The 14100-nt window shown below is 38.5% G+C and overlaps 1 protein-coding gene across 1 annotated transcript in view; it reads left to right on the top strand.

The window, feature by feature from the left end:
* LOC139696015 (neprilysin-like) overlaps positions 1–14100 on the top strand; it is a 41531-nt gene continuing 27431 nt past the window's right edge. The window contains exons 1-4 of the mRNA XM_071594628.1: positions 1–653; positions 5091–5217; positions 9326–9658; positions 11482–11598. Coding sequence (XP_071450729.1) covers positions 120–653; positions 5091–5217; positions 9326–9658; positions 11482–11598 — 1111 coding nt within the window. The 5' untranslated portion in view covers positions 1–119. The remainder of the gene's footprint in view (positions 654–5090; positions 5218–9325; positions 9659–11481; positions 11599–14100) is intronic.

Below are 14100 nucleotides of genomic sequence, written 5' to 3' on the forward strand. Positions count from 1 at the left end.
AAGGCAGACCGAAGGGATCTCCTCCACGCTCGCGGGAAGAAGGAAGATAAATAAATATCAGTCCGATTGATCCAGAAAACAGATTGAGAGGACAGTGAAAAAAGTACTCAGGGAGCAGAATGCAGCGGGGGAGTTACGACCTCTTGCAGTCATCTCAGGCCAACGGGATCAAGGTTCAGGGCGAGGCCAGCCCACTCCTGGAGATGACGGAACCAAGCACTTGCACCTTGAAGGAGATCATCGAGGGGGAGACGGTGGAGGACGGGGGTAAAGCGGAGGCCGAGGGCAAGGCCTCCGCCGAGGACAGCGGCGACGGAGGGGGCAACCTGGGGGCGGCCGCCGCGAGCCCTGAGGCCATCCCCGAGGTCAACTCCGTGGACTCCCAAGAGGACGACGACAGCGAGCAGGAGGGGGAGAGTGAGGTCAAGGCCAACGGCGGAGAGGAACTTGGAAAGGCGGGAGAGGTCCGGGTCGCCGTGGGGTCTCCAACTCGTGGATCGGAAGCTCGGAGGTCATTTTGGCAGCGATGTAGTTTCACTAACAAGTGCCTGATTTCCATCGTGATCATCCTGGCTCTATGCATTCTCTTCATGGCCCTCGCGTGGCCCAGGAAGAGCAAAGCAGAACCGGCGACCAATGTTCCAGGACAAGCGGTGAGTGAAATGTTTACATGATCAGGACTGCTCAGAATCCTAAAATGTGCCACAGGTATGAACACGCATAATAGTAGGTGAGTTTGAATTGAAGGGTATGGGCCTTTGACTATAACTTGAGATTTGATTTATGGAAGGTAACGGAAATTACTACGATAAGTGAGGAGTCGTTGCTCGAATAAAATGTCAACGATGCCACTGTGAGAAACCACCCCAGGCTTTTCCTGGTCGTTTTCTCATGAAGTGTCCCCGGTCATTGAGGAATCCTCCGTAAAAGATTGGCTTTAATTCTAATGGAATTCATTGCTAAGGAGTATAGTTCGTACTGAAAGCTATGGTGTGTGAATACACTCATTTCGAGAGGGGAAATCAGTTCTTCTCCTCATGCGAATTGTGGTTTCACAGGAAGTTCTGGCACGCATAAAATCTAACAGCTCGGTCTTTGCTTCCAAAGAAATAACCTGGATGTAAACCTACGTCCCTTCGGTTCGTAGCTGTACGATCTGTAAACGCCACGATCTGAGAAAAGTCCCAAAAAGAGTACTTTTATTAACCTCGACTTAAAATTGATGCTACCATTCCTTGTTTCCACTGCTCTGTCAAAATCTGTGATCAACCTAGCCACAAGTGATAATTGACCTAATATTTTACTCCAACCAGCGAAAGCGTGGGGAATAATGTTTCGTCCGGCGAAATATAAATTTCGCTGCCTCTCAAATTGCATTCTTCTTAACCGCATGCTTTCTAAATAAGGTGGGTGGAGTCTGTCCAGTCCAATTGGCAACCCCTGAACACAGTTTTAATCCACCTGCTTACAACCACCATTGCCTAACGCATAAAGTTTCACCGATGTTTGAAAACAAAACCGATGTAAATCATGAAAATATTATCGGAGAACATCGTCAACGGCCACATCGACAAGAATTACCGATGATTTCTTTCCAAAAAAACTTTTTCCATACTATATTGGCCATTGCTCGGCTCTAGCGCGAACTTCGTTTGCTTTGGTATAATTCCTTGAAATGCTGAAATAATGTGGTGTCTCTTTTGTATATTATAATTTAAACTACAGTGATCCATGCAAATATCAACTAATACATATTACTAATTTCCTTCAGTCCTTCACTCTAGCTAATAAACAAAATATTAGGTGTAACTGTTATGAGGAAACAATATGGAAACGCTGGAACCACGTGGGGTAATAAACTATTTTAGTCAAAGCTAACAACAGTTATAATATATGAAACAAAGTAATTTATGAGCGTCAATTAATCGAATAAAGGTGGAAAATACCTCTACATTCTATTCTGTACATCCTATTCTTCCGATAGAGAATTCACATAATTACTGAATTCCACAGTTAATCACATACCTTAACTTTACGTAGGAAGAGCGATGAATGCGTAAGTAAATGTGTAAACATTTAGAATCTATGACACGCATGGAATAGTCAACGCGCGATTTCCGTAAGCCGACTCTGCACTTATTATACCATAATTTAAAATTCGCATTTTCCAAGGCACGTGTACTTCTGAAAATTTCAAAATGACATGTACAGGACATGTGAATGACGCTCTCAAAGCCGTCTTTTTTTACTCAATAATAACAGGATTGATATTCATGAGAACCACTTCAGGTGTCATAATTCTCCACTGCCTGGCCTGGAAATAATCACGTACGGAACATCCATCACAGTACATATCAAAATGGCATTTAAAGATAGTTTTATTCGCAATAGTATTTTTCCTGTACGATGACTTCATTATCCTCAGCATTCCCATCATTAAGTCACGTGTGAAGCCTCATAAAAATTGCCATAGAAGGTATTAGTTTATTATTTATAATGATCATTACTTCCTAGATCCTGGTACTGTCGATAAAGATAAACAAACCGACAACCGATTCAAAATTTTCTAATTGTAATCCATCTAAAATTTAGTCCAGCATCAAGCATTTATAGAATCAATATCCACGAAAGAGAACACGTCCTTTGTTCCATTTGAGGAAGTTTACCTGGTAGTTAGAAATTCGTGCTTGAATACAGGCGCAAGAACAGTCTATGCTGGGGACACTCAACATTCCGCGGTCTATTCTATTTTCTTTTCCAATATTATGGGTAATTATGTTTGGCTGCAACAGACCGCCGACAGATTCTGGAAGTTTGCCTGCAGACTGAGTCAATTTTTAGAGCCGTATTCCAACATTTGGCAAAGCATCAGACAGAAAAAAATGGGTGCGTCTGCCCCCCCCCCTCCCAGCGTCCTAACTCACGAATTTTTTACCGTCTCGGCCGCGTATCCCGGGTGGAATAAAAAAACGCCGTGACCTTGAATGTGTTGCTTTCTAGGGATTCGGAAGGCGTCAAGTGTGGAGCGGGCATTCTAAATTTTCTCTCCCGGAAAACCTCTATTGACTCAACGGAACGTGGGTCCAAGTTGGCCCGCCACTACTCATCAATCACGCGAAGGACTTTCCTTAAGCCTATATCACAGGAAGATCGTTGATCTTGGATTTGATATCATGTACTCACTAGAAAATCCGCAGCAAGCAGTGGGTGATTCTAGTAAGAACCCTCTTTCTTTCATCATGGATTGTAAATTTCTAGATATTTTTTCATTTTGGTATCGTCCCATTATGTACGTATGACGGCCGATGATTTAGAACTTAAGGTCCAATAGAATTTCAACGATCGCCGTTTAAAAACAAACTACACGCACTCCTTCCGTGGGTATGGGTGCACACAAAAGGAAAGTATTTGGCATTACGCCGTTTTCAGGACATCACCTGTGAATTCGCCAAATAATTCATTTTGAACGTGCATCATTTGGTTGATTCTCGAGCTGTGGGAAGCTGAGTAAGGTAAATAATTTGGAAAAAAAATTTTTTTTTCAGTGCAGAGATTTTTCGAAAATACCTTTGGATGTGAAATGCCCCTAATACGAGTTGAAGTTTGCTGTGAAAAATTCAACGAACCTTCCAAGACGTTTCAGGATCAATTTCCTTTCTTTCTTTGTGGACATGGACGGCGTTAGGGGGTAGAGGGTTCATATGACTGGAGAAGGTTGAGATCTAATTGGGACGAAATTTACGGATACTGTTAGCCGCGTTTAATCTGTGTGACGTTCTAGGCGCACGCATTAGATCTTTCTGGGTTAGTTCAGAGGAGAATAACCCCCGCGGTTTGGTACCAACCAATCTCTACCCTCATATACGTGTTCAACATGGCACATTACCGACCTTTGACTCTGGTTGATAGCTAAGGTGTGTTTGACAAGGCTATTTCAAAGGATATATAGTATGGCTGTGACTGAGTTATATTTCCTGAATGACCCGTCAAATTTTAAAGAAGACATTGCGGAATCTAAATGTTAATGAATAACGATAATTGTGAAGAATATACCAACCCATTTACTTAGAGTTTTTGATTTCAGAGAAACTAAAATTTTCCAATCAAGTTTAAACTGACTGATTATAAACTGCCCACATCATCATCATTAAAATTACATGGTTCAAATTGGTTCAACGCCTGAACTTCTCTCCTGGGTGAAGCACATAAGGGGAGTATGTTGACAAGCAAACAAAAAATTGGATTTATTAGAAGAGTATTGGGTTAATGTGATGAAAAGTTTAAAGAGGAATGTTATCTGTCGTTGGTTAGGCCTCATTTAGAATATGCTGCAAGCATATGGGATCCTCTCGAGGTTAGATTGATTGCCGCATTGGATTGCGTGCAGCGTAGAGTAGCTAGATTTGTAAAACGTTGTTGTGATAAACTTAGTAGCGTATCCAAAATATTAGAGCAGATAAATTGGGAATCACTCATGAGGCGAAGGTTAAATTACAGATTGAAGCTCTTGCATAAATTGGAATGAGGCCTCTTTAGCAGTTATGTGGAAAATGTATTATTACCCCATTCGTACTACAGTAGGAGATATCATGCTAATCAAATTAGAGAGATTAAGTTTAGAAAAGATAGATTTAATATGTCATTTTTTTCACGAACGATAAGGGATCAGAATAACATTGTCCAACCGCGGAAGGGTCATGTTCGGGTAAAAATTAGTCTGGTGTGTATTCACCCCCTGCCACGTACCCTAGCGTTGCCTAGCAGGGTACATAAATAAAGAAAATAAAATACATCCATAGTTAATGTATATGTTGAATAAATCCCACTCCTCAATATTTTCACCATTTTTCAGGTCTATCTTTCAACCTGTATGTGGGCGCCGTTCATGTGTCTGGTGAATCTAGACCGGATCACTTCCGCCCCCAGGCAGTAGTCTACTCCCGTCCGTGTGTAGATTCAAAATGTAACGACACAAAAAAATACACGATTCGTGCGCGCGATCACGAAAAGCTACCGGTTGGTTAAATGGCGATGAATTCATGAGTTTCGGAGGCCAGAAAAAATGCCACCACTCTTTTCTCATTTTACAGGAATCCCAAAGCGGAGTCGACATGGTCATAACACCAACCACCGCCTCACCTTCACTTCCCTCCTCGCCCGCTGCCACGACGGACAGGAGCGGAAGCTCCCCTCTACCCACTGAGGTCGACAATGAAGGTAGGCATTCTATACACACAATTTAAAACCTGCGAGCCGCTCATGAAGCGCTCTGATAAGATAAGATCTGTTTGATCCGAAATGTTTCAAGTGCTCGAAATTAGGGGTTCGCGGCTAGGTTCATCGGGCGTAGTTTTTTTCCTTGTTTAGCTTTGAATTTATGGCTGAATGGTAGATTCGCAGGGTGGTGAGGCAGAGTAGTGAGGCAGGGTTGCTTGTTATTGTCGATAATTTTCAAAATATATACTAAGGAAATGTTAAGGGTGGCATGGGAACGGCTGGAGCTGACAATAAGATGGGCGGCGAGATGATCAAATCAGTTCGGTTTGCAGATAATCAAACAACAGTGAGTCATACGGCCCAAGAGTTACAGTGATGATTTAGTGCTTTACAGAAGAGAAAAATGTGATAGGTGGTAGTTGTATTTAGGGGAGGCGACGGACAACTGAGGTCAATTGCGCCATAGGGGATGGACAGGAAAGGATGAAGGGTGGAGAGAAACCCGGCGTCGGCATTAGCTTACTCTTTACGAAAGGCGCCAAGGGCTCCGCAGCTTTAACGTCCCATCCGACGGACGGCTTACTCACTCAAAGTGCCCTCCACAAAGCACCTCAAGTAGGGATCGAGATACCACTGAAAAATATTCAGCACCGCCGGGATTTGAATTGTGATAGGCATGGGGTGAGGATTGACCATAGCAGTAGAAAGTAATGAGATTCTCAAGAAGCGGGAAAGATAAGTTAAAAATTAAAGTGTAAGGAAGTAAACTACTGCAGGTGGATAAGCCAATGTATTTGGGCAGTATTTTAAAGGAAAATGAACATCACTGTGGAGACATTAAGAGATTAATTGTGTCAGTGAAAATGGCTTTTTTATTCCACATACACTTTATTTAAAACACGACCTAGGTTTCAACTATACCCGATGATGAGGTCAATCGTCGAAACCTAGGTCATGTTTTAAATGAAGTGTATGTGAAATGAAAAGTTACTTCTCTCTTTAAATATGTTGTGCAAATTCCATAAAGTTAAGCTTAAGACAAAAAGTTTCAGTGAAAGGGGAATTTGCAAGAAGAAAAGAATCGATGTCGAGTACGCTGACGGGGAGTAAAGATTTGAGAAAAAGATTAGAAGGGACTTCAATATGGAGCATAAAACTTAATGAATGTGAGAGCTGCTGTTTTAGATAAGAGGGTGCGCATAAACATGAGGGTTTTGGTATGCGAGTGTTTTGGATAATGGTACACATAAGTTGGACAGAGAGAAAGGCAAATGCTGAGGGTTTAATGGGGGTGGGTGAAGGCAGAAAGTAATCTGGGCAAATTAAAAAAGTCAGATGAAATATATGGAAGAAATACTGAAATTTAGTGGAATGCTGAACACTGTGATAGATGGGAAAATGTTAGGAAAGTGGAGGAAGAGATTGGACATTTTAAAAAGTATAAAGACTGGTAGAATTTACAAAGAAATGAAGAAAGAAATAGGAAATAATACTTAAAAATTAATAGCCCCTAGGAATCATGCAAAACCTACTTTTAAAATATATAGAATAACTTGATTAATTGATTTTTGACACCCATAGCTTAAAAGCTTCCAATCTACCTTCCAAGCTTCCAAAGCTTACAATCTTCCTGCCCAATGACCAAGTTTGCAAGCCACAGTACCATGATCTATATGAGCCACACAAACTATATTACATATTAAAGTTGGCATACGTCTTTTCTTTATATATTTGCTTAAAAGGTGCCTGCCAACAGCCCCTGCCTCCTCCAAAGACTACTTCACCTAATGCAATTCTTCTTTGAAATGTAATCCTGCTACTTCTACAAAACACCTACTAAGAAGGTGAACTGTTTTACCCTTTCTAGTTTATGTCCCTCAACTTTAGTGCTTAATCTTTGTCTCCCATTACCTTGGTTTTCTCATGATTAATTTTCACCCCAAACCTATCACACTGATTCTGCAAGATGTCAAGTAATGAGCATAATTGATAGTCAAAAAGCAAAGCTGCTCAAAAATTAAAATATAGTTAGCATGACCTTAATATGGTAGTAGGAGTGACTTCAACCTTTGAACTGATAGTGTAAGGAACTCTCAAATGGATTAAAGTCATTTGCATTTTGTAACACTTCGTTCAATTCATGTCTAGTCCCTTATCACTCAATTTACCACATCTCTTGTGGGCAACGGCTGCAGCCCAGAATCCAAGGCAGCATTCGTTATCACTTCCCCTCCATCCTTCCCCTCTTCACAAGGAAGTTACATGGAATTTAATGGTATCACTGCATTCCACTCTGAGCGACCTTACTTTTGATTGAAGATATTGCAATAATACTCCAAATTACAACAAGGTCAAACTGTAAACAATTAAGTGAAGTACTGAGATTGGCATATTAAGTAATAAATTGGTTGAGGAAGGAGCAAAGTGTATATTTAACAAAAGAATCAATGGCCAAATAGTAAAAACGTGCTCCATATGCTGTAAAATAGCATACCAATTTGACATGAACTGAATGAAACAGAAAAAGAAGGTTGAGAAGGATTATAAAAATTAAAATTTTTGAAAAGAAAATCATAGTGTTAAATCATCCTATCAAATAATCAAACTCTCTATTATTAATCTTAATAACAAACAATTGCTATCCTGGATGAATTTGAAAATATTCTTCCCAAAAAAATGAATTAATATACAGGTGATTTTTGTACCAAAACAAGAACAGAGAATATTTGGTTTCATTTATACATTTCATTGGCTACCAGTGGAACTGGGTAAATTGGAGGCAAAACCAACCATCCTGAAAAACTGAAATATTTTACTTTTCATCGAGAATTCATATTCTAGGATTTTTATGGAATTCATTATAAGAAATTAATCTTAATTTAACTTGGGTGATTACAGAATCATTTTTATTAATGGTTAAAACCCAGGGATAGTAAGATGTTTCTACTTTTACAATGAATTTCCTTATTTATAAAATTTGAAATTGTAAATCCATGTAAGTTGAATAAGAAAACCCACCTGGTTTGTGCAGTTCAGTCAACTTCTACTTACTCCTGAAAATGGGAGAGCCAGTTACACATCACGTCAAAATTAATCAATTCCTCTCCTCCACCTACAAGGACCACAAATATGTTCAACTGCCAATGATGATAAACAGGTGAGAACATTGATAACGCCTCTCTTGGCACTTCATAATCAAATTTCCCCACAGTATCTCCAAAAAAATTAGGAAACAGAATTTGTTTCAGGCTGCACTAGCTTGCAGGCTTAATTGAAACTATTGGATGTTTTGTCTCAAGACTAAGACTCAATTAATATACTTGCCTGTTTAGCTGTGCCAAGTAATCAGATTAGCCTAAAGCCTAATTAATAGCAATACCAAAAACTAGTGTCATCATTACTGTTTTTTTCCTTTTTTTAGATATTGTAAAAGTTAAAGAAATAATGTAGAAAATGTCATTCCTGAAACATGCCATCTTGTTTATCTGAAAATCTGAGTTACTACTGTTTGTCATGCTATATCTGGGAGAAGCCATATACATATAACTAAAGGTTTTATCAATGGAGAAACAGCACTAATTTCATCGTGGAAATGATGAGACTGAATTCTTGGAAGAAATTATGGGTTGGAAAGAAATGTTCTAAATTTTTCTTCCTAGGTAGGATGACCCATAAAATTCTACACATTTGTTTGTGTTAGGGTTCTTAGATTGGCAGATGGAGAGTTAGGATGGGAAATTCTAGGTAAAGGACTAAGACAGAAGTGTCCATTACAACCAATGCTTTTCAAAATATTCCAAATTATGAATTAATTTCCTGATCTGGTCTATGGTGACTGGTCATTCCTTCCTGGTGGGAGAGGATGTAGGGAGGATTTAAAAGTGCCTTCTTGCCAGGCAGATAGGACTTTGTATAAGCAAAAACTGGCAAAGGGCACATTTATTTAATGTCATAAATTAATTTGATGAGGGTTATGGGTATCATCATAAGGGTATCTGGTGTTATAATTAAACTCTAATATATGATTATTGATGACAAAATTAGAAAATGAATTTATCTATGTTTTATTTACTTTAAAACAATACTAAAAGTAATATGCAATTTCTAGCAACTACAGAGAGTGTATCAGAGGAAAATCCAACAGTTGGAGAAGAAGGAGAGAGAAGCACGACTGACCCTGGTGATGTGGAAGTCTTAATGAGGAATAATAATGAGGAATTAGAGCAACTGCAGCAGAAATCGTCAAAGAATGAAAAAGATCAACCAGTGTGCTCCAGCTCAACATGCTATTCTCTCGCCACTAACATGCTTGCATTCATGAATGACACCACTGATCCATGCAAAGACTTTTACACTTATGCATGCGGTGGAATGACAGCAGAAGGGAGTCAGTGGATGGCTGAACCCAATTCTGAATTGGAAATATGGTCCCGCATTTCAGGTGAGTCAGCATCATCCAAAAATATGGATTACGACATACTCAACTTCCGATCCATGGTAACTGAAAAAATATCATAACAATAAACTCAAGCCTCATTTTTGTGTGATAATGGCTTAAAAACTATTCAAATACATTACAAATTTCAAGCAAATATTTTACTCTTATCACATAAATCCTTTTGGTCCAAATAAATTTTCAGATGGAATGATATCTCAAAATGCTCAAATTGCTGAACACAACAGTTTCAGGTTTAACTTTGCGGAATTCCTTCATGATGACGGTAAAAAAGAAACTTAAGCGTCCACAATAAAGATTTAATGACTTGAGCAAACAAGGAGCCATGACCAAAAATTAACTTGTTTACAGTTTTATTTTACAATTTTACATGGTTTAAAATACATTTTTGGACTATTGTGAGGGATGCTGGTTAAAATGAAATTTAAATTAATTGAACTTGACCAAACCTGGGAGAAAAGGGCATGTAAAATGATGCACCTTTACATAAAATGTTTTGAATAGATCAAAGCAAGTGTCTTGGAATTCACTGAGTTCATGCCTATAAATGATTCCAAGCTACAACTGTTCATGAGGAATCCATAAGAGTGGGAGTACATTAGGTTTAAGCATAATAATTGCATCTCATAATCCATTATTATTACTATTATTGGTATTCTACCATTTGAGATACTTAGGTTGGATGGATACAGGGTATCCAATGATGCAACAATACATCTTCTTTGTCTTCTTAACAAAACACAACCTGACATCCCACCCTACAGTTAGTCCCTCTTCAATTCTGCATACTTCCTACCTCCATTGATTCTGTCCAACATGCTTATCCTATTTCTACCCCTTCCTCATTTGCCTAATGTCCTCACCTCTCTCACAGTCCTCAACATCCCATCTCCAACAAAGAACCTCTGATAATCCACATTTAAAAAACATTTGGTTCTCCATGAAGAAACTGGGGTGCAATATTTGATATTACAAAAAATTAATTTGTATATGTAGTTTCATTTTTCCAATGACTAATCTTTTATATTAACCTTGAAAACTTAGCAATAAGAGTATGGAGTTTCAGTGTAGGTTACTGTGATACTATGTTTCTTTATGCTGTAGGAATTTCCATGTTTCAATGCATTCAGCCTTCCTTTGACAAGTTATGTTCTCATTTCCTGTTCTGAAAAAATGCTCTGATCACAAGGTGGGAAGATACCCCCTAGAACAGGAATGAAACTACAGTCACTACAGAAGATAGTGACTGTGGTGGAGCACCAAAATTTATGTAGCATCAAGCATTGTGCAACAGAGGTAATGCATGCAATAAGCTCCACTTTTGCAACTCTGTTTTACAATCGGTTACTGTAAATCTAAGTGCTTGTCCAGAGTAGTGACAAACACAATGTCAATTCCCTTTTGTGATTGAGCTGTGATTGAATTGTGTATTATAAATAAACATCCCATCCATTCAAATAAATTTGGGTTATGGGGCTGGTACAAAAGTTAATCTCCAATTCCTACCATTTCTTTCAACAATACTAAAACACTGCCAATCATCCAGCTTTAGAAGTTTCATTAAGTACATACTTCTGCCCAATTATACTAACAATTATAAAATTTCCCCATCTTGCCCTTCTTTGCTTATGGTAGCAGTTATTATGATTGTCTGGCATGAATCACACAAATTACTCATTTATAACTAAATGAGAAGTTTTCATGATGGTCCAAAAAAATTTTGGTGCAATGATATTAATTTTTTACTGCACATAAATTGCCACATTGAATCAATATGTCAGTGATTTTTTGTAAATATCTCATTTCAGATGGGATGAAATCAGCGAATGAAAGCAGTCCTACAGGTAAAAAAATATTTAAGAATTTTTATGAAAGCTGTGTCACCTATGAAAAAGATGTATCAATGGAAGATAGGATCATAAAAGGTAAGTTTCAGGTTACTTTAGTTTCCCCAGTAGCTGGAGATTTAAGCACCAGCTATTTATTAACTAGTTATTGGATCTTTAAACCCACTTAAAATTTGCATCCCATTAAAAAATAAATATTTTTGAATTGCTCAAAATGTAAGGCTGAAAATTCTACAACAGAGAAACTTCCTGAATCTAGATTACCCAGCATTTTCATATTTCCTTGAAAAACCCATATGCAGATTGGGTACCCCATGTATGGCAACTGCCGAAATATGAGCAGATGCATTGTCCAGCTTGTCAAGTAATGATGCATATTACTCTCCCTTATTGTTTTACCTTTTAGAAGATGACTAATAAACACAATTCCACACAACTATACAAAAAAAACAGTTACCCTACTGATGGCAATATACCCAACTAAATGTCTTTCACTTTTATGGAGAAGGGTCACTCTTGGCAGCCCACTGTTTTGATTGTTCTTTTATCCCATAACAGCTACCTGGCCTCTGGAACTGTCTCTGCCTTTTTTGGAGCAGGTTCGCCCTTTGCAGTCCTCTTGAGTTTTTGATTGTTCTTTCATCTGAGGAGTGTAGTGGTGGATCAAAGTTTCATCTACAGTTATGAATCAATACAAATAATCTAACTCACTTTAATTAAACTGTTTCAACAGGACCTATGGAATGTTCATTCAAAATGCACTTTTGGTCTAAAGTGAACAAATGTGTAACCCAACATGTGGATAGCTTACACACGTCCACTCCTTAAGTCAATATATGACAAACTCGATCTATTGATATGCCCATATACTCTGCTATCTCTCTAACCTGAAGTCGACAGTTTTTAGTTACATTAGGTAAACTTTTTGATATTATCATTGGTTAAAATTTGTTGATAATTTCATTTCAATATATTATCAGTGGTTAGTGGTTGTTGCAATTTTTGTCCGTCCTGAACGCTAATCATCAGTCAAGCTGGTACGGCCAGGTTTAAATTCAGCTGCCCAAAATTTCAAGGTCATAAATGATGCTGCAGAGTCCCCATGCATCCAACTGGTCATTGATATGTGTAGGCATGTTGCCTTTCAGAAACTAATATTTAATGACAGCTCGATACTCAACTTTTTCCATTTTCATATAAACCCTCACAACAATCACCCAAACGATTGTCAAACATCAACTGAATCTCCAAAATGGCTGTTATATTTTGATAGCTTGTACCTTCAATGCATTTGCAAACACATTACCCAACTTTTGTTGAAGGGTGCTGCCATCTTCTTGCCGAGGTCATAAAGTTTTCAGATCGCCCATATACATATGATGGTACCACATAACCAGTGACTAAAATATCAGATTTTAGGGATGAAAAAGGTAACATAATATTTCACTAAAATATCCCTATCTTGGGTTCAGTTTGGGGTTGAAGATATCACATGTGAACTTCCTATTCCAAGGGCACGCATTTGAGTTTCTATGAATTTTCATAGATATTCTTGATCCCCTATACTGTCCATCATAAAAGTACAGAGGACAGGGACATTGAGAAAGTATGTTTAGGAAAGACTCACCAAAACTTTGATGTGGAGCATAGTTATGTGCGGCACAGAAGCATAGTCACTGAAGCAGGGGATGGATGTAGAATGGAGGCTTTTGAAATGTGGATGTGGAGAAGGTGAAATGGACCAAAAGGAGAACAAATAAAGTGCTAGGTTTGGTGGGCTAAGATAGGGGATTGTTAGGAGAAATCCCATGGAGGCAGGAAAAATGGTGAAGGGTATATTGATCTGCAGTTGGATGTAAAAACTCTAATAGAGGGGAGAATGTTAGGCAAACGAGGAAGGGGTAGGAATAGGATAGGGATGTTGGACAGGATGAAGGGAGGAAGGAAGTATACAGAGATGAAGAGGGGCCTGTTGTGGAGTAGGATGTTGGGTTGTGTTTTGTTAGGAGAATCAAAATATTTATTTGATAGTTGTTTCCATCAAAAATCTACCTTAACAGGTAGATTACCTAATAAAAAATACTTGAACCAACATGGGTGTAGGGTATGGGTAGTACTTAAAGTTCAACAACTCGATCATTGAATGGGATACTATATTTTAAGAGGCCTCTCAAAGCGGGGGTGACCAAAGTGGATGCTTCTGTATCTATCTTCTCCTCTCTCTCCACTATTCAAATTTCTTGCCAACATACCTTCTCAAGATTACCCCAACCAATTGGGAGCTTCCCCTTGCAAATTCTCATCACATCAGTCTATCTCATTTAGAGTAGGTTTCATAATGTTTCGCTGAAATGAAGAATAACTTTAACCTCCAGATAAGGCCAAAATTCAATTTTATGACTCTGGGTTAGTTCAAAACTGACCACAAAGCAACTCAATAACTGACAGATTATGTTACTATGGTTCCAATGCTCACATTCACAAATGAACAAGCATTTGTTTATAAAATCAGATTATCGGCAGTCTCCAAGTTACTATTCACAGAACTAATGATTAGAGTTAATGAGACATTATAAAACC

Source organism: Hetaerina americana, unplaced genomic scaffold (assembly GCF_022747635.1).
Source record: "Hetaerina americana unplaced genomic scaffold, ioHetAmer1.1.p SCAF_65, whole genome shotgun sequence".
Classification (NCBI taxonomy): domain Eukaryota; kingdom Metazoa; phylum Arthropoda; class Insecta; order Odonata; family Calopterygidae; genus Hetaerina; species Hetaerina americana.